The 21,367-nt window shown below is 37.7% G+C and overlaps 1 protein-coding gene and 1 non-coding gene across 2 annotated transcripts in view; both read left to right on the forward strand.

The window, feature by feature from the left end:
• The window catches only part of Kn (EBF transcription factor knot), a 128,018-nt gene extending 114,150 nt beyond the window's left edge, over positions 1-13,868 (forward strand). The window contains exons 17-23 of the mRNA XM_077403208.1: positions 5,004-5,085; positions 6,991-7,123; positions 10,403-10,557; positions 10,635-10,761; positions 10,900-11,202; positions 11,478-11,753; positions 13,211-13,868. Of these exons, the coding sequence (XP_077259334.1) occupies positions 5,004-5,085; positions 6,991-7,123; positions 10,403-10,557; positions 10,635-10,761; positions 10,900-11,202; positions 11,478-11,753; positions 13,211-13,323 (1,189 nt within the window). The 3' untranslated portion in view covers positions 13,324-13,868. The remainder of the gene's footprint in view (positions 1-5,003; positions 5,086-6,990; positions 7,124-10,402; positions 10,558-10,634; positions 10,762-10,899; positions 11,203-11,477; positions 11,754-13,210) is intronic.
• Positions 13,869-19,229: 5,361 nt separating this feature from the next.
• Positions 19,230-19,313, forward strand: Trnal-uaa (transfer RNA leucine (anticodon UAA)). The gene has a single exon. It is a non-coding gene; the product is annotated as a tRNA-Leu (tRNA).
• Positions 19,314-21,367: the final 2,054 nt, after the last annotated feature.

Below are 21,367 nucleotides of genomic sequence, written 5' to 3' on the forward strand. Positions count from 1 at the left end.
CTAACCCCTTACTAACCCTGGTTAAGGTGTATGCAAGGTATACAGCTCTAGGTGGTTTCCTATACCTTACGGACCTTCGTACACATTCTTACTAATTGACGTCTTGCTCGTCTGCATTATGCACTCGTGATTACTCCCGAGCATTCTCTTGCTTAAATATATCCGATCGAGTGGAAATTATCGGTATTGCTTACAAAAGTTGTTTCGAGCTGGAAGCGTTGCGCTTTTTGCGCCACCGATGTGCTAGTCTTTCCGATTACGTAACAGATAGATATCAATTCTTTTTTACAATATAAGGAATTTATTTACTTAATCGTTTTTTTTTAATATATAGATAATTTTCTCATATGAACAAACAAAGGCGATTCTCTAATTGAGTATTTAACATTCTAATAGAAAATAAACATTTTTTTAATTATTTTGTGTTGTTGGTATCTTTCACTCTCTTGAAAAGATGTTAACGGTTCTCGTTATAATACTAGAAACCAAAAAATGGTAATGGAGCTATAGGTAAAGAACTGATGGTCCCTTGGGACTATTCGCCAAGACATAATATTAGTGGAATAGCCGACGGGTCAGTCACATTAGCACGGTGATTAGCACACTATTGGACACGCCTGTTCGGCACAAGATTCTATCGTGTCAGCAGATCCTTTTCTATACGTGATCTTTTTCTGATGACATACGTTATACAAAAAGCAGGATACGGTTAAAAACAACGAATTGTGCCGATAATGACTCCTATTCTTTTATATAACACGACATACCATTAATAAGATTGATAAGTATGAAAGGAAACGTCATCGTCTTTGTTCACTGATCTCTTCGTTGAATTTTCGTCACGTTATATCCGCTCTCTTTTACGGTGGCAAAGAAGAGGGGCGTACAGAGCGCGAACCGAAAACATGATTAAAGATTCTCCGATGTGGGAGAAAATGGATTTCTGATACGCGTAATGCCACCCTATTTGGAACTATTACGCGTGAGTCCCCAAGTAAGCCCTCTGTATCCATTCAGCCCCTGCTGGAAATATATTTACTAGATCAGAAGGTACTTACTTGCGACTTGGCACCCACGAATGTCGTACCGGGTGGCATGTAAACAAGGAGAAGAGAGAATTTTTGTATAATTCGCTTTTTTTTTTAGATATACTAATTTCGCATATTTTTCGCATATAGACATGTATATATAAATTTATTTATAATTAATATATATCGTGGCAAGAGAAACTATACCTATAAATCACGTCCATTACGTAAAGCGTGAAAATTATTTTCGGTCGTTGTCGACGGTTTCCGCGGAGAAAAGAACATCGGCGCGTTATACGGTACGGCGAGAAAAATCGCTAATTGGTACATGGAAAATATAAACAAAACTGCCGTGCGAATGCCGATGATTTACTGCAAGGTTTGATTGAATTCATTCGACTCTGTTTACCCGCTTGCTGCCTCGTACAACTCTCGCCCTTCGCGGGCCTCCGATGTTTAGCTTTTTATTTTCATTTTTATTTATACCGTTGATTTTTTCCTCACCCGCTCGTTCATCCGCTCCGACGTTGCAAAGTTGCTCGCTGTAAAGCTGGGAAACAACGAACGATAGCTCCCCTGTCATCCCCGTTGCAACCTCCAATCCTCACTTTGCCGCCTACTGCTTCGTTTTGTTCTATTTGATTCGAGAAAATGGAAAAGTATGCGAGCGGAGGGTAGACTAGGTATGATTTCGCAATCGAACCTCTGTATATATTTTCTCCCGTGCCAATTCGTTAGCGAACGCGAACATAGTCGCCGGAAGACTTTAAACAAACTGCTTTCAAATGATTTTAACTTCAAATCACCAATGTTGGTATATTAAAACAATAATTTCTTTCTGTGTATAAATAACATTTTTGATAAAAATTATATATCTTTGTAATAACGCATAATATATTCTAATTACATTTGAAAGTAAAATTTAATAAATTATCGATGAAATTTGCTAGCTTATATACTATATTATATAGTATTAATTTAAATAAGAAATAAATAAAATTTTTTGTTTTATACAACTATTACAATAACTAATAAATTAAATTACATCGAAATAATTAAAAACAGCTAAAATATGTATATTTATATTAATGATATATTTTTATAATCAAGAACTTATATATGCACAAGAGTATTTTGCAATTGAAACATAAGGCAGACAAGTCGCATTAATGTTTCAATGGTGTGAAGTGTATCTATTGGGTGCCCTGAACGGCGATTCGGAATAGATTTTTCCGAAGGAGGCTGACACGAGCTCGCGAAGGCCGCCAACGGAAGAGAAAAATCTAATAGACTATCGGAATCGAATTTGATCCCCTGTAAGAAACTAGCCCTTCTCCTTGCACGCGTTCGCGTTACGACACCATCGATACTGCCGCCCCATCGAGCCCGGAATGAAATCCAGTTCGCATTTGAATCAGTCGGTAACGCAATCCATTAGCCCCTAACAGCCAATACTTCGAGTACGCGCGGAAGGAAACGACCTCGTGTAAGGGAAAAAAGAAAGAGGAATAAAGTGGCACGGCGATGACGCGACGGGAGCGTCGTAAATGATTAGTGTTGCCGATGAACGAATCTCATAAAAAAAAGCGAAGATCTATAGCTCACCTATCTTTCCTTTGCCGATCCTGGCAAGCGCGCCCTTCCTCCCTCTTCATAGAACTCTCCCGGGTAAGTAGAGTCATTTTGTTAGCGTCAAATTCTGAAAGCGGATCGCCCGATTTCTTTGCTGTGGAAGTGGCGGCCGCGAAACGTTGACGGGAATATTTCAATTACCTCGGACTTTTCATTCAGAAATGTATAATTTCTTTTCATCAAATTTTTATTACAGTTTTATTAAATTTTTAAAAGTATCTTCCCTCTTTTTCTTTTTTTTTCAATTTTATTTCTCCGTAGTTTGTATTTGATTAGTAGGTATGTAAGACGCTTTGACAAGATATTTGAATAGTTTGAAAATATACATAAGTCTGTATCAAACGATCAGAGCAAACGGGATGTAGATGTTCTGCCGTTGGTGCATTTTATTAAATGACGGTGACACACACACACGCGATTTCAATATAGATACAAAGTGAAACGTTCTCGATTCGAAGGCGGTTACCGACTCGTTTCCGTTGTCGTCGGCGTCGTTAAAGGGGCGTCTTCGCGCTATTCTCGCAATATCGTAGGTGCAAGTACGGGTCGATGGTATTCCTATCTGTAAACGACTAGAGGTAGCGTTGTCGAGCGACGCCTCAGGCGCGACGTAGATATCGTGTTTAGAGCAAGATCCACGGCCGCGATAAGCCAAAGTACAATGCTTTGAATACCCATCCAGCATCGCGATAACATCTTAACGTTCTCTAAGAGTAAACGAAATTAAATTCGCGCGCGCGCGCGCGACATTAGACTGAACTCTCTCTCGGATATCTATCTACCTAAGTTCCACGACTGGTTGCGAAAACGCGTGTAACGCGAGATCGATACATTTCTTTTCCTTTCTCTTTCCGTATCGCCGAATTTCCCGCATCCTCCCGTATGCCGCGCCGCGCCGCGCCGTCTCGCCCTTCGTCCTTCGCTTCACTCAGCCGATGGTTCTCTTCCACACTCCCGCGGTGAATACGTTTCGTTTTTTACCTTTCACTTTCGAGTTTTATGTATTTTTAGCAAGTGGATTAGATACTTTCGACGATCGTTGTGGATAACAATAAAAATATTGTCTCAGTTCAAAGTCTCGTAAACTATATTCGCGATTAAAATCTTCTTTGACGTTTTTCAAAGAAATCATTTGATATCTTGTATCTTCTCTTACATTTCAGCCACGCCAGGTACGCGTTCAACACGAAAATTACGCTAAATAAAAAATAATTAAAATCTGTTTACTGGAGCAAGAAGTATCAGTCGTGATCTTTCCGCAATTTTGGCAATCTCTGCACGAGAGACAAAAAGTAGAAGACAAAAAGGCGTTATTCTAAGGTATGCGTTTGATTTTTCCATGAAGTCCCCAGTACCCATGGACGCACTCTTCGGGGAGAATGACAATGGCGTCCCGTGGGACAAAAAGCCTACCAGCTACGTAGGAAACTACCCCTCTTTCTTGCCAGTGTCGTCGTCGACGTCGTCTCGGCCCTCCTGATTGTTTCCTACGCGTTTCCTTCGCTTTCTCGATCCTTCTCGGTCTGGCATTCAACTACCTGATCTTTAAACTCTCCTCTCGCTCCTCAGTCAACTCCTCCCATCTCTGTAAGCACAAACCAATAGGTGAGATGCGTCTAAAAAAAAAAAAAAAATTCCTGAAATTCAATATTCTCGGCGTTTTGCATAATTCATGAAAATTGAGCCGACGGCTTTTTGGTAGAATTCTCTCGCATATATATGTATCTTCGTGTCCCAAAATTCTATATTATATAATATGCGACTCCTACGTAATAAAGTATTTCATATGTCATTATTTTTAGAGATATGTGCTTATTAATCTTATTTCTGGGTTATAATTAATAGTGAAGAATATGTTATGTACAATATAAATTTTTCTCAGTAATTGTATGTACTTTAATATACCAAATTGCATTAAAATATATTATTTTGTATGTAATATTTTCAAGAATTATGCGATCTTATATCACGTTTCGGATATATTTACAAAAATAATTATAAGATATAAAATAGAAAAAAAAACATATTATATAGTATTTTCATCGTAAAAATGTATTACGAGCATGTCCTTTGACGTTGTGACAGGACAATGAAGTAGCCGCATATTTCGCGCGGTACACAATATGCTGTACGCGGGCCTAAAGGTCGAGAAGCACGTAGTCGGGAGTTTAATCTAGAGAAATACTGAATAATAGAGGGGTGTGGAACGGGGCTCGCGATTGGCTTATACAATATTCAGTCTTGCTTTCCGGCCAAGTTCGCGTTCTAATTAAGTTCCCGGCGTTGAAGAGCGTTAAGCACCTTGTCAACCGTTTAACTCTGGTCCCCTCTGTGTACTTGCAGATTCTTCCTCAAGTTCTTTCTCAAGTGTAACCAAAACTGCTTGAAGAACGCCGGCAATCCACGTGATATGAGACGTTTCCAGGTAAGTTGCCCGTGCTCGTAGTCCATCTATCTTAAATATAAATGCACGATTCACGTTTGATGAATTCCATTTTGTTTCTATGCATTAAGAATTTCCGTAAAATTTTTAGAATTTAAAATATTTATCAAGAAGACGAATATATCTGCATTACTCAGGATTAATGGATTCGTCCATAGATACGAAAACAATCCCATATTCATATAACGTAATTTATCTGACGATTCACATGGCGCGATTTACGGCTCTGCTTGAGATACAGTTAATCGCTTCCGGCTTTCCACCCACTTGATTCAAAGACGTTCCGGGTCGTGTCGCAATGCTGAAATGCACACTACGCGAGACACTTCCGTCACATTCGAGTCACGATTCGCGAAATTATAGGGGCGGACAGACGGAGACGAGAACGCCGAAATTCCGCGCCGCAACATCGTGCGACGCCTATCGTCACAGGGAGCATTGTTCTTCGCGTAAAATTTCCGTGTGTTTACCGCACTTTACTATTATTATTCCATATATCTACACTATTAAAAGTCAATCAACTTCTATAAACGAATTAAAGACGATGGTTCTGATTAGATAACGATTTCTCGACGGTCGGCATAATTTAAAAGTCGCGACAATTAACTCTCGGCGCCATCTGATCCCCAACTCACTCTCATATTCGTCCCTTATCCTTTCCAACATTACCACTCTCGCTTACCGAAGATATACCTGCATCTATCCCTCTTCCCGTTTCCCTTCCGCCAAAACGAAAAACAGAATTAAAAAATAAATTATCAAAGAACGACGGTGAAAGAACCCCAACGGTTCATCCTTTACGCGACTCATCTCTTTTTGTATTCGACCCTTTTTAGTTTTCTTCTTTTCATGCGTCGCGGCACAACGACAAATGAAAATTATTAGAATACTCATCGTACTCCCGAATTTGTTTCTGAATTGCTTACTGCCGAAAGTTGTGAATTAAAATTTTAGTGCAGTCTTCACGGAAATCTCTCTGCCGCCGTGAGGCAAGCGGAAGAGCGTAGGTTATCGTCGCTTTACTTTAAGTTGGCGGTGGTGTTACTCGCCGAGTAATATCACCGGCACGCGAGAAAGTTGCGAAGTTGCGAAGGACAAAACTTTCGGGCATTTTCCAGCCGCTCGCTCGATTTTATAAACGTTCTTCCTGCTTCACCGCGAAAATCTTTTCAACGCCTCGTAGCGTGTGCGGAGAACGGCGTAAACGCTTAAGCAAGTAATTTTGTTCCGCTTGTTAGACATCTCTAATAAATAATTTATGTTGTGTGTTTTATTGTTAATTGTGAGGAAGGATATATATATATATATATATATATATATATATATATATATATAATCGTATATCTTAATACGACTATATTTCTGTACTTGCGCGATTATATCGACGTCATACGTCGTACGTGCAAGTTGCGAATTGCATGCCGCGGTATCCTGTGCAGCAAATCGAGTTGTGCATGCTCGTTCACGGAAGATATGATGAACTTGGTTCGATATATGACGCGCATGAGAATGCAGTATTATTCACGGTAGCGTCTATTGCGCGGCGCATTTTTCTACGCGCTATTAAGTCAGATATAAACAGATACAAACATAAATTTTACGGAGGCACATAACATTTTAATTTAGTAATTTTTTTTTCAAACATTTATTGAATTCAAACATTTATCATGCCGCGTTTAACTTCACGTTTCTCAAAGAGTCTCACATGCTCTGGAGTCTGTCGTTGAATAATTTTCATGAAAATGTTTTCGAATATGAGAACTTGAAATATTATCAACACATAAATGTGTGTAGAGGATAATTTTATTATTAGTTTATTACATTTGTACATTAATTGTCACTGTCTTACATTATCTTTCATCGGCAAATTTCCATTCTGCTTAACAGGTGGTTATATCTACGCAAGTGGGAGTGGAAGGACCATTACTAGCGGTTTCGGACAATATGTTCGTCCACAACAACAGCAAGCACGGGCGCAGAGCGAAACGCTTGGACCCCAGTGATCCTGGCGAGTATAATAGTAAGTATAATCCATAAATATTATCAATTAATCAGTATCGTCGAAGAGATAATTTATGCGGAGCGGCGCATCGATAACGCCTGCATATTTAATGCGCGAAACTGCACGAGCATTTACACGATAATTCGATTTGCCCGTAAACACCAATTGGCCCGCCGTACAGTTTTTCGTTATTTAATTTTGCAGTCAGCTGCTATATATTCCCCGACCGTAATTTGCAGCCGGCCTTCGCCGTGCTAACAAAGCACTCGCAGAAAATATGATAATTAATTAACGGACGATAATTAAAAAGCCCGGTGCGCACATTAAACGTCCTCGGTTATTCAACCCATCGATTTTTCACGGATGATACGATTCACGGCGCGTAAGCGCTTTCAACGCTTGTCGATCAAAATCGACTTCCCGAGCGATTCACGTTTCGAGGCATTGCCAATTCGAATGCTCGCGGCGTGTTGTTTCTCTCGTGCGGCGCCTCTTCCGGCGAGGGCGAGGGATGAGGATGGGGGGGGGGTCAGTTTTCTTCGAGATCGGCATAACGACTCGGGAGCCGGGGCGGCGGGGCGGAATCGTAAGAGGGTTGCAGGAGGGCGCACCGGTAGAATGGGATATATGGAGTCATAGGGCAATTCAGCAAAGTTTGGCGTCGGCCGCGCATACAAACGGCTGATATCGCACGGCCACCCCTCCCCCCTTTTCCCCCTCGTCTCTGCTCGCTCCTCTCCCGCGGCGCAGGCTTCTTCCTCCGTCTTTTCTTCCTACCTATGCCAAGACAAGATGTAAATCAATGGGGATGCGGGGAAAACGAAGGATCTCGGTCTTATTTCCCTCCACTCTGCGCTCGCTCGAAATTCGCCCGAGTGCCTGTCCCCCCTCCCCCTTCTTCTCGCCGCGGGTTCCAAGATTCTCGTCTCCACTCGCGTCAGTTTCTTCTTTTTACCTGGTTGGCTGCCGCGCGGAGCGGCAAAGACACGGAAAGAAAGAGAGCGGAATTGGCCCGCTTCTCTCATCTCGATCTCTGCTTCTCTCATTCAGTTTCCGCCTCTGTCGTTCTCGGCGCTCTCCACTTCCCCGTGGTGGTTGCCGCGGTGCGTTGGTTTGTGAATGCTAAGTTTAAGCTATCTCGCGCCCCCCGCCGCCGCCCGCCTGGAGCCTCCGCGACGCCAATGAAGGTACCAACACATCCACTCTTTCCAAATCCCCCCGCAAGCTATCCCCTGAAACGCCGAAACGAGCATACCAATGAGACAGGAAACACGAGAGAAAGGGGAAGAACGTAGAACGCCGCGCCGGTATCTCGTGGATTTTGCTGTCATTGTGAACGAATTTTCTCGGTTGCTGTACAAATCAAATCTTGATTGTCCATGAAATTTGAAACGCTTGCTTACGATCTATCTTTCCCGATACGCCGTTTTTACAACGCGTTTCTTATTTGACAACAACGTTGTTGCGATTTTCATTTTACGCTTCATACCTCTCTTCCTTTTTTAAATTTAATTTGTGACACGAAAGAGAAGAAAGGATTATAAATTTTGTAAAAATTCCAAACTCGTTTCATATAACGGAGTATAGGACGCTATTTTTGTTATATCAGATATATTAAAAGTAACAAGCTAAAAATTTTATCACACATTCGACATTCAATGAAACGATATGGAAAAGTATTCGCCCCCCCCCCGTTCTGGCTGAATATTAAAGATATAATTGCGCGATATCGTTGTAATAATACTTGCTTGCGCCAGGATAAAACCCGGGTTTTTTCTGGCAAATTTCTCGAGTCTTTACCACGGCGAACGAAGTTATCGCGCGATCTCGCAGTGATCAAAGGGAATCGGGCCGAACGTGTCGGAGTACGGCTCTTCGACTTCGACGATGGTTCGGTGGCAAACGAGGGGGGCCGGGAGGGTTGGGGAATAACACCCCTTACCATTCAGTGGTGCGGAGGATTTTATTTATTCCGGGTTGGTACGCTTGTTCCTTGGCCTCCTCCGCACTGAATCCCTCTTTTCAACCCTCCACCTCTTCTCCTCCTCCTCTTCCTCCTCCTCCTCTCTATACCACCCTCGCGGCGGCCCGCACCACGCCGCTCGACAATTCTCTACCAGGATGGTTGCCAACACGGCCGGCTCTCTTTAACGACTTTCTCGTACATTGAACGCAATAAATACCAATGTCCCATTGAGGAATTCCCATTTACGTAGGGACCACACTCTTGCAACTCTTTAACGCTTCCGCCGTAATAGTCACTTGTTGACTTCATTTTTATCCGATGAATAAAATTGTGCAAAGTTATATAATCTCTCCAATTGTACCATACGGTACAATTTTATTGCAAATTTTTATTCTAGAATTTGTATTTGAAGTATTTCGTCGTATTTTACACTTTATTTTGATGCGACAGTTATTTTATTATTAACCTGAAGACAATCGCAAAAGTGGATAGCCGTTAATTAAGATAACTGCGAAGAAATATCTTGCCTCTCGACAATGTCTAAAGAATATTCTTTAAATACGGTCAGATATAAACAACGTCGCGATCTTTCAAGCCGCCGAGATTTATCGATGTGACGGCACATAAGCACTCGAAGTGGAAAGTGTTTGAGCATCACTGAGAGCAATATACCATGATGTCAGCCACTCTGCCGTGGCTCCGCTTCGCCCAGGGTCGGTGCCGGGGGTGGCTTGGCTTCGCCGGGGTACAAAATGATATCATTGGGTTATAAATTCCAAGCAGAGACACACCGGCGGCCCGATCGTCCTTTCCCCTTTCTTCTTGTTACAACCCTTCTCCGAGCATCTCCGACCCTCTCTTTCTCGTACTCTCTCTCTCTCTCTTTCTTTTGCCGCCTCATTCTCTATCCGCCGTTCTCCTTCTCAGTTTCTCTTTCATTTTCCGCCTCTTTCCCACTTTCACGAGTCCCACGACCTCGAAAACTTGCACGCCGGAAAATATATCTGCCACTCGGCCTCAACCGAATAAACAGAATATTCAGATAATTTTCCATATCCTATTTCTCTCTTCCCTCTCGTCAGTCGCGAGTTATTTTCAAGATACCGCTTGGTTTTGTCTAATTCTCGACTTGTAATTTTTTCATTTCGTTACTCTTAATTTTCTTCATTATGGGAAAACTGATCGTTTAACGCTTTAAGACTCAATGTGATTGTCTCTCAAGCTGACAGGAAATTTCAACGCATTTCACGCAAATATAAATCCAATTAAATGCTAAGCTAATGAAATCAAATATAGAAAATATAGTAGTATTTTTATGTTATGAACCCTAGGTTTATACCCGCCGATACCTCTCCAAACGCCGTGCATAAAGGCGATATCGCCTAATGAAGGTTGGACGTCGGGTGGATCTACCGTCATAATCATCGGTGAAAATTTTTTCGACGGATTGCAGGTGGTTTTCGGATCGATGCTGGTTTGGAGCGAGGTCAGTAACACTGGAAATGTCTAGCACTAATTTTGCTGCGGTAAATATAAAAAATGTATTCGTCTTTTTCATTACAGTTTATCACTCCACACGCAATCAAGGTGCAGGCACCAGCGCGGCAAATACCCGGCGTCGTCGACGTCACGTTACATTACAAAAGCAAACAATTCTGTAAAGGAGCGCCCGGCAGATTTGTCTATGTTTGTAAGTACGAAGAGAAGGTCTGGTACCTATCGCGAGAGATCTACGCGAATAATAATTATCGCGGAGAGATTATGAGATTACGTCGGACCCTGCCCGATCACGCAGTAAGAACGAACGAACCTTTGCTGAATTTTCCAGCGGTAAACGAACCCACGATCGACTACGGCTTCCAAAGGTTACAGAAACTCGTACCGCGGCACCCCGGTGACCCTGAAAAGCTTCCGAAGGAGATAGTATTGAAGAGGGCGGCGGATCTAGCGGAAGCCATTTACAGTATGCCCAAGAGCGGAAACATGGGGATCGCGGGGGCACCGAGAAGTCCGGGTTCAGTGCACGCACCCGCACCTCCCACGTCCAGTTCGGCAACGGCATTTAATTCGTATACGGGGCAACTTGCAGTGACGGTGCAGGAAAATGGTAGCGCGGCAAAATGGACAGACGGTACGTACGATGTGTGTATGTGTGTTTCTCTGCAATGCAGACGATACTCTCGCTCATACCATCTTCATAGATATTAGATGTTCATTGTATAATTTAAAAAGTATATATATATATATATATATATATATATATATATAAAATGCCTCGCGATCTCTTCTCTAGATAGAGACTCGTACCAATCAAGACGCAGATGTCCCTGAGTTAAATTTATTAGGCAACCACTCACGACCTGAAATACTGACGAGTTCGTCTGACGGGCAGGTTTCTATTTCTAGACGGTAGTTCCGTGACGACAGGAGCTGCTGCTGACGGTGGAGGCGGCGGCGGTGGCGGCGGCGGCGGCGGCAGTGGCGGCAGCGGTGGTAGTGTCGGAGCCAACGTCGGCGGCAACCCCGACGCCTACAGACAAAGCAGCAGCGCAAGTCCACGTGGTGTCGTAACCGGTGGTGGTTATTGCGGTAGTTCAGCCAGCACACCACACAGTCACAGTACTAACGGAAGTTATTCCGTCGCCAATCCGTACACCGGCAGCCCGACTCTCTACACCTCGCGTAAGTCGGCTCTCTCTTTCTTTTTTTCTATGCTCCCGCAGACGACCCATATCTGTGCAGTGTCGCTGCAAAATCCAAGTTGTGCCGGGATAAAACTTTTTTTTTATTCGGCAACTTTTACAATTCATGTGTTGTAAAATTGATTAAAACTGCATAAATGCGTAAATTATATTGCAGTGCGATAAAGAAAATACTACAAATACTACAAATGCTGAATGATGCAAGATTTTAAATTATTCGTTAAATCATTAGCCTTGTTATATATTTATATACACTTAACAAACATTTTATTATAATATGTACTTTATGACCAAAGTTTTTTTTCAAAAACGTCAATTTCTTTGGCACAACTGTAAACGAAGAAACCTAACACTCATATTCGTTCACGTATCCAGCACGCATGCCCTTCTTCTATTCTATTTAACCTCTCGATGCACGCACTTATGATTTTTCCTTATGTGGAATTTTCGTTTTAGCGCACGAACAATATGGCATATTCTATACATCCGGGGACGGGAGTGCGTTCGCCCCCGTAGTACGACCACCGACCACCTCAGTCCCACCGCACTGGCCCACACAGCACCACCTCGCCACAGCCGCCCAGTAACCGCTAACCGTCCACCATCACCACCAACACCACCATCATCACCACCACCATCACCCTATGCACTGCGATTAAAGAGTTATGAGAGACGACATTTGAGAATGTACGTACACTTATTTACAACGCGATAGTAATCTTAATCTATATAATTGCCAATTTTCAACTTAAATTTAAGCGTTTGCTTTTTTCATGATATTCTTTCACGCTACAAAGCTTTCTGTAATTAGTTTAATAAATTACAAATATTGCGATCGTAGCATTAGGAGAAAATAATTTTGTTGGAATGAAATTGTATATGTGTGTGGGTGTGTGTGTGTAGCACTAACACGATACGTGTACGTGTATATCATACAACAATCGAAAAATGGCTAGAATCTTTTCTGTGCACATATTCTCTCAATTCATATCTGCGAAATTTTGATATATGCTGTTCACTACCCTACTGCATCTATCTCTCCGCACGGGTTATCAGAAGGCTTCACAAATCTCGCCGCCGATCGCACATTTTTAGATCGCCAGTCGCTCGAGAATTAAAAGCTTCAATTAAATAGAATTATTAAAACGGATTATTTATTAAATTAAACAGATTAATGTATAATGGTCCTATAAGAAACGAGCGATTATTTCTAATTTTGTTATAGAATTAACAATTAGATATTTCTCTCTCTCTTTACTTCTCACATGAATACTTTATCATTGCTTTATGAGACATCTTGTTTTATTTAATCAATTTTATTATTATAAATACAAAGTTATGATTATTTCCGCTATTTATTTTTTATTTATTGATTGTGTGATAGCGTTTAAGCAATATCGCACTACTAATGTATAACCGACAGTGGGCATGTTGCAGGACTAGGAGAGGTGGTTGGATCACCGTTCAACATGAACCCATTTATGTTGCCCACCTGCAATCAAGGATATTCAGCCGCTGCCAGTCCGCTGCTTTCGTCAAACGGCAAATAGTGCTACGAGATGTAAACTCCGACGAGAATGACGTGGACGTTCGGTCTTCGCGGAGATATTGTACGACCCAGGGAATTAGTATATGCGACCGCATCTGAATAATTATCCGGAAAACCACCGCATAAACAATATCGGATAATGATCGCATCGGCGTACGTACATTGCCTTCGCGAATTCGACTTGCTTGTGGCTCTGTTTCTCTTCTGCTCCTTTTTGCGGTGGAAAAAGGAAAAAAGAGCCGCACGCGGCATCATCATTTTCGTCGGAGTTAAAGTCGACAATTTCGTAAGGAATCAGGCAAAACAGTGCAAAAATCTAAGACAACTATCTTGCAACGATCACCGATGATCGCATTAGTTAAGAAACGATACATATCGAACAACGAGAAGGTGTTTTTCTATAAATCTAACAGCTCGGTCAAAAGATGGCTCGAATGATTATTAAAACATATATCTTAAAAACAATTGTCTTATTTTATAACAGTTCCAATAATTTGTATAGTTGATATTAAATTCTTATATAAATAATAATTTTGGTCAATCTTCGATATCGTTTATTGATATTAGAAAATATGGTTAATAGAATTTGCGGCATTTCCTGTTATACTATTTCCCTTTTATCCCATGTGTAATTGGATTCGTTAATTATGATTTGTCAATGTAAAAATTACTTCCAAAATAATTATGACGATAGATATTTTTCTTGTTATTATTAATATAATAATGATACGCTTTCTGTGTATTTGATACTGTTGACGAGCAATATTTATCACAGAATACTTTAAATCTGTATTTTAGGCAGAATACAAATTTAATGAAACGAGAGAGCCAATCGCATGAACCGAACGAGAAAGCTAAGATGGTATCAAATATTTTATATCATTCGAACTACAGAGGCTGATAAGGATCGAAAAAAATTGACACCACTCGACGGACATATCGCTTATTAATGAATAACAGATACCATAGTTTTAGAGAGCATTTTCGACTTCGAAATTTTAACTTCCTACCCCTACAATTTATGACTAACCAATATCGCCTAGTTAGCGTAAACGTGTAACGTAATTTGTAAAATATCTGTAAATATTGTTGCGATGTACAAAAAGAAAACTATTTCCAGAAATCCAACGAAACAATATTGACGTCACTCTAGAGTGAAAATTATTATACATAGATGTAAATAAACGTAGGGTGTACGTAGCGCATTCGTATAATTGCGTCGGCGCCATCCAATTTTTTAACGTAAATCGCGATCAGGAATGCACGATTTTACCGTCTCCATATCCATTTCGCGTGGACGAAAAATTGAATTTGTTGCAATCCGTTCCATTCCTCGCTTTGAAGCATATAATCTAGATAAATGATCAGTATCTGGCACAACGAAATCAGGCCAAAAACGTTAAAAAGTTGGATCGAACGCGACCTGTATAAAACGTATATAGTTGATTTGGATCGTTTGATAAGCCGGCCCGAAACAATCTCATACAACTCACGAAAGTATACGAAGTATATACCGGATTGAAATTCCCAAGTTAGTCCAAAACTTTTGCAGCGGTTTTACGAGCGTAGATCGTATCGTTTTTGTCAAAACAAAAGTACCGTTAAAAAATTATTATTATAAAGAGTTCCTTTTTGCATATCGAGAGACTTGGTATGTACTTTTCTTCTAGGAAGTGCATTCTTCGTCCCGGAGCCGAGCGCTCTGTGATCTTGTGATGTTGATTATATATATACAAATATATATATGTATATTGATTGTACTTTGGTTCAATCACGTCACGTCATCTTTTACAAGACGCGTTGTTCTTGTACGCACGCGAAGACACGATACGCACACTCGCGCGTATAAACACACTCGTCGGTGTATATTGAAATAAATTAAACTTACTTTTTGAGAATTAAAAATCTTGATGATAGAAAAGTTTCTACGTTCTATTCTTTGCCCATGTCATCTTTAACTACAGTAGCAGCTGTGCGTAACCAATGTAAGTATTTTATTTTGACTTCACTCTTTGAAATAAAAGAATTTATATAAGCAATTTTTATTAGATTATTATAATATACACGTTTTTTTATATTTATTGAAAAATTATTTAAATAATAAAACTATCGCTCTTACGCAATAGTTAAATCAGTAGAATAGCAGGCAATATAACATGTTACAAAATTGTTGATGGAATTATTGAAGTTACCTAATGATTATTACTATAAATATCTATAAAACAATAATTACAAGATTATGTCTTCTCGATATGTCCCATGTCATAAGATCAAATCTGCGAAAGAAAGAAAACAGAAATTATGCATAATATGTTGATCGGACTCAGCTGGGAACCTATTTGTCCCAAGAGAAAGAGAGAGAATAGGCCGGGATCGACAAATAGCGAAACAGGATCTGAAGGACCACTCCGGAGCGATTAGTTCACATGGTGTCCCATTACATCCTGCCTCCAAACGCTGGCGTGTATGATGCATGTATTGTGAGGCTGTTTGTGTTATTAGATTTAGATTGGCTGGCACGTGGCAGGGGTGGCGCGTGCCGCATTGCAAACGTTACAACGTGGGCACAATACAAAATCGTTTTTCTTCAAATACTGGTTTCTTTGGCTTCCCATAGAGGGGTATCGATTTTCACTTGCACACGGCTAACATGCTGTTACAATAACGCGCTAATTTCTCCGGTATATAATTTATTAAAATAATACGTACATGTGTTTCAATACACAAACTGTATATCCGTTATAGTACATATAATAACTGTACATATTTTGCACAGTTTCTATTCAGTTCAAGTCTATCGTTTAACATTGAAATTAAAAGTAAAGATAGATTAATAATTAGATTTTTATTAAAAACATTGTAAGATATTTTATATTTTTACAGAGAGAAATGTATAAGAACATAAATAGACAAGTTTCTACGTCGCACAATATCAAAGCGAGTGAAATAAAAATTATATATAATGCACGATTACTTTTTAATTTATTAAGATAAATTATATCATTTTTAGTCACTGATGCTAGCCATGTGTGTGACGTTACAATAATAATAATTGCATCATCAATACCTAACAATAACAATGAAGGCTTGAACTTTGGTTAATCGATAATCTTGGTCCTTCGGTTGTTTCAACCCTTACTTTGCACAAAAAGATACAGCTGTATTTTCAACTCGCTGCGGTCAGCTTAATTTTTTGTGCTCTTTCATCACGTGCTCTTTCATAAAACCTAACACGACGCATCACAGGCACGATCCAATTAATTTGAATAAAAAGAACAAAAAGTGTGCAATTTTAAAAGAACTACACTTTTTTTAGAAAATTATATATATACATATATATATATTTTTTTAATTTGTCAAGAAGATACAATGCGAACAGACATTTATTATCTTGAATTTCAAAAGACTTATATATAAATGGAGTATTATACAATCTATGTATAAAATAAAAACTATATTATACATATAGTAAATTATAAATCTTCTGAAGTATAATAAGCTCCAATTTTTTTTAGTTGTCTGACTATCTATATGTAGTTATCGCGCCATGCGCTGTCTTTACCATTATTATGTTATCGAGGCTGAGCTCGGGTTGCGTGTCAAAGGGGATGAACATTCGGGCAAGCTGGGATAAGAGCAATCCGGTGATCCACCCCTGACAGTTCATCGCGATAAGATTTGCTCGTCGGCAACGAGTCGGCTCCATTCGTATTCTGTTTGCTTTCTGGATCCTACGACATCGCAAGCCCATTGTACTCCCAGTGATGCGAAAGAATATTACCATCTGCTTATTACCGGTAATCTTCCTTCAATGGTATCGAATTTCCATGAGCTTGTCGGAATAGCGAATCTCGTCAACAAACGATCCGTTCGAAATGTATTTTGCAGACCTACAGGAACGATTTAGAACATTCAATTTTGTAAACATAAGAAAAAGTTATTTAAAAATATATTATTCAAAAAATTCAAAAACAAATCTTTTTAATAGATTCTTCTATTTTGTAAAGAAATTTAAAAATGTATATGTACGTTTAAAATGCCAAAAGAAGAAAGTAAATATATCGTAATTTTTTGTAAAAATTACGCAATTTAGATAATTCGTAAATAAGCGTACATATTCATGATTTAAATTCTTAAAACTTTAGAAAATTTTTGAAATTTTAGATAGTGCAATCTTTTTGCTGATTATATTTCCTTAATACTTTTACTCTTTATCTTCTTAATTTTTGTTATTCGAAATTTTTCATTCTCGGGGAATTGTAATTTCGTTAAATTTTAAAAGTTTTTAGAGTTTTAGATAATTTAACTTTCTAGCCGATTATAATTTTCTTAATGTAATTTTATTGGTCATATTATCGATTTTCAAGAATTTAGATTTTTGCGTTAAAATCTCCAACCTCTCCCCAATCTTAAAATTCTTGGAATTGCTGATTTCTAGAATTTTCATTAATTTATAAAATATGAAAATAATTGTAAAGGAATATGCTTTACACAAAAGTGATTTGTATCATTAATTCAAGTTTCATTATATTTTTACATGTATATTAAATTATTGACTTATATCTATTTTGTTGAAGTATATATAAAAATTAACAAATTATTGACGATTTGTCAAGCAATTCTAAGTTTCTTTTTCTCTTTGATTAAATAATTACTGCACTATTTACTACACTTTAAATTATTTTACTGACCGGAATTATATATTTAAAAATAATTTGTCAAATATATATATATATAAAATATCTCAAAGATATCTTAAAACAAAATTTCAAAAACGTTATGAACTTATGTTAGGACATAAGTCATCTTAAAGACAACATATAGATATCTCTCTAATAGTTTCATAAGACATTTCTTCGTTAGACGACTTCAAAAGATTATAATATTAATTCTTATCTTATTTAGTTACTCTTCTAATATTAGTTACAAATATTAGACAGAGAGGTAAAGTATCCAAGGCTATCTATGTAAGATAGAAATCACTTTTTGAAACCTTAAAGATGATACATATAAATTTTCATAAATTTCTTGTAACATTAGAAACGCTTTTGAAACCCTTTGGACTTAAAAGTCCCAAAGTGTTCGGCTGACAATGAGTGCTCTAAAAATACAAGGTTTATCGAGCGCCGTCTCGTTTCGTCACGTAGTATGACGAGGCGGGCGGGATGTTTGATTGCGATAATTCATGCCGAATTCCTCCGTAGTCCACTTTGGATAGTTCGGCGACTTTCGGCAGTCAGACGGCGAAACTGAAAAAAGGATACACAAGTAAACTAAATAAAAAAATATATTCATATTTCATTTGAATAAAAAGTAAATTATTAAGAATGTACACCTTGTAATAAGTTGTCCTTTAATGCCTCTATTTCTAGGGTATTGCTTGCAACTTTATCTTGCAAGTTATTCCAGTTCTTTGGCCGCCTCTACTGACATAGTGCCTGCAATTATAATAGATTTTACAATGACGGAGCCCAGTTTTCTCCGCACAAGGGCCTCAATCTTGCACGGAGGGGCGCAGCTTTCGGAAAAACATTCCATGGCTCTAGTGGACTCGAACCTGATGGTTCCTCAGATCACGAGTCTGGCACTCTACCACTAGACCACACTGCCGCCCCGAGAATAGATATGTATATCACCTATTGCAATGTATAATAAATTATCACACCTAATGTTTTTCAGATAAATAATAATTTTATTTATTTCGTCATTTTATAAAATATACATATTATATATATATAAATATAGGTTTTATACAATAATAAACGAAGAGAAGAAGTGAGTATTTTAATTGTACAATCATCTATTATTGAAAAGGAAAAAACAATGCATTATAAATAATTTAGCACAACGCTCAATATATATTGAATACCATAGTTAAAGCAATTCAACGAGTGATCTCGACACGAAGCTAGGTTGGCCGAGCGGTCTAAGGCGCCAGACTTAAGTTCTGGTTCCCATCTGGGAGCGTGGGTTCGAACCCCACACCTGGCAAACTTTTTTTGCATCATGCATTTGTTAGTTAATCAAACCATTATAACTGTCTATAAATTTAAATTCTCAATAGTATTTTTTTTTACTAAATATATTAATAAAACATTTTTTATTTAAGATTTTTAGACTTTATATATATATAGTTTCCAAAAATGTTTCTTTTTATATTTAAAATCTTATTATAGTTTTTCCTTAGTTACCACACATATATTGTTCTAACAAATATTTCAATCCGCTCATAAAAAATTATATAAAATATTAATGTTATATTGAAGTAACACATATTACTGAAACAGTCGATTTTAATATTGAGAGGAGGAATTTTCAATATCGGGTTAACATTTTTTACTTACATTATCGCAATTTGATAACGTTAATTAACTATTATTATAATTACCGATAATATTACTATTAAAAAAACTATCGACTCTCGATAAATTTTCGTGATTATCAATAGAGCCCAGAAGTTCAGATTTATTTAAAGAAACACCAACATTATCGACTGTCAAAAATTTTCTACTGTTGATATAAATATTAAAATAATTAACTTAATAATGAAATATTAAAATTATGATTTATTATACAGACATTTTATAAATAAGACTTATATACTTACTATAAAATAATATTACATATATATTGCCACAAAATTGCATTTTTTCTATATGGTTATTATTCGCATGGATAATAATCAAACACGGATAATAAGATTAAAATTGCACTTTTTAATAAAAATTGTATAGTCAAATAAATATGTACGTTGTACATATGCAAATAAAATATTGGAATAATAAATCATAAAATAAATAGTACATTATAAACTATAAACTGTCTTATAAACATTTTAGCATTATAATTGTTGATTATAATTGTTTCAATGAAAAAGCCTTTTTTTATTTCTGTCCCTCGCGATTCGTACCAGCAGAATCCGTAACGCGATTGTTTTATTGTAAAAGGTTATTATTTCTTGCTGGTTGGTCCGATGAACAATCGACTTGTTTGCCGCTTCGAAAACAGAGTTGCAGAGCATTTTTTTAAGACAAGAAGTGACTCTGTAGGAGATAAATAAAAAAAGAGACCACAGTTCTTTAAAGACGTTAAAATTGAAACAAATGCAAACTTGCGCGAGACATTATTAACCAATTTAAAAATAATTAAATTAATCAATTACAAACAAGTCGGCAATATAGACATCTGTTTTTATTTTATCTTATTATTAGTAGATATTTCAGGTATTCTCCTGCAGATAAACACACAAATTTTCTCTTACAGACAGTTATGCATTGTAGTACTAGATGTCAGTTGCTTTTATTTTTAATTAAAATATGTGTGTAACATTAATTATAAAAATCGTTTTTGGTCAGGAAACACAAACTTTGATCAACGCAGAAAAATTTATAAATCATTGCTTTATTTTCTGAAGAAAGTTTCAAAATTCTATTTTTCTCATTTTCCAGTTTTAGTTTATTATGCAAAACATAGTTTAGAAGATAGTAAATGCATTATATTTACAAGAGCTTTAATATATGCTAAAGGAAAGTGGAAAATTTACTCTTCAGCGTATATAAATTACATCGGCTGACAAATTGACACAAAGCAATGTTTGCAATCTACAATGACCAAGTAATTCTAAAATTGCTACCTATTAAAAAAAAGATAATTTATTTATATCTAATCTTTTACTCATAAACACAACTCGATTAAAGTATACAAGTGATCCAAAGATCTGAAGATTATTTAGCTATAATATGCATTCACTTACGATTCTTATGAGATTAATTTCTTAGCGGGTAATAATATACACTTTATTCTACATTATAAATTCAAAGGAAAAACATTCGAATATTTAAAAAACGAGAAAATGTAAAGAAAAATTTTCACTGGTTTTTCTAAACAAATCGTAAGAATAATGTCTTATACAAAAATATAGTTAGCAATTATAACGAATAGATCTTTTGAATGAAGTGACAAAACGTCTTTCAAGGGACATTTCCACTGCATAGTTAATTCCTACGTTCTGTTCGTGAATGATAAATTTATATTCTTAGCTGTTA

Source organism: Temnothorax americanus, unplaced genomic scaffold (assembly GCF_048541705.1).
Source record: "Temnothorax americanus isolate GAGA-0224 unplaced genomic scaffold, ASM4854170v1 Scaffold17, whole genome shotgun sequence".
Classification (NCBI taxonomy): domain Eukaryota; kingdom Metazoa; phylum Arthropoda; class Insecta; order Hymenoptera; family Formicidae; genus Temnothorax; species Temnothorax americanus.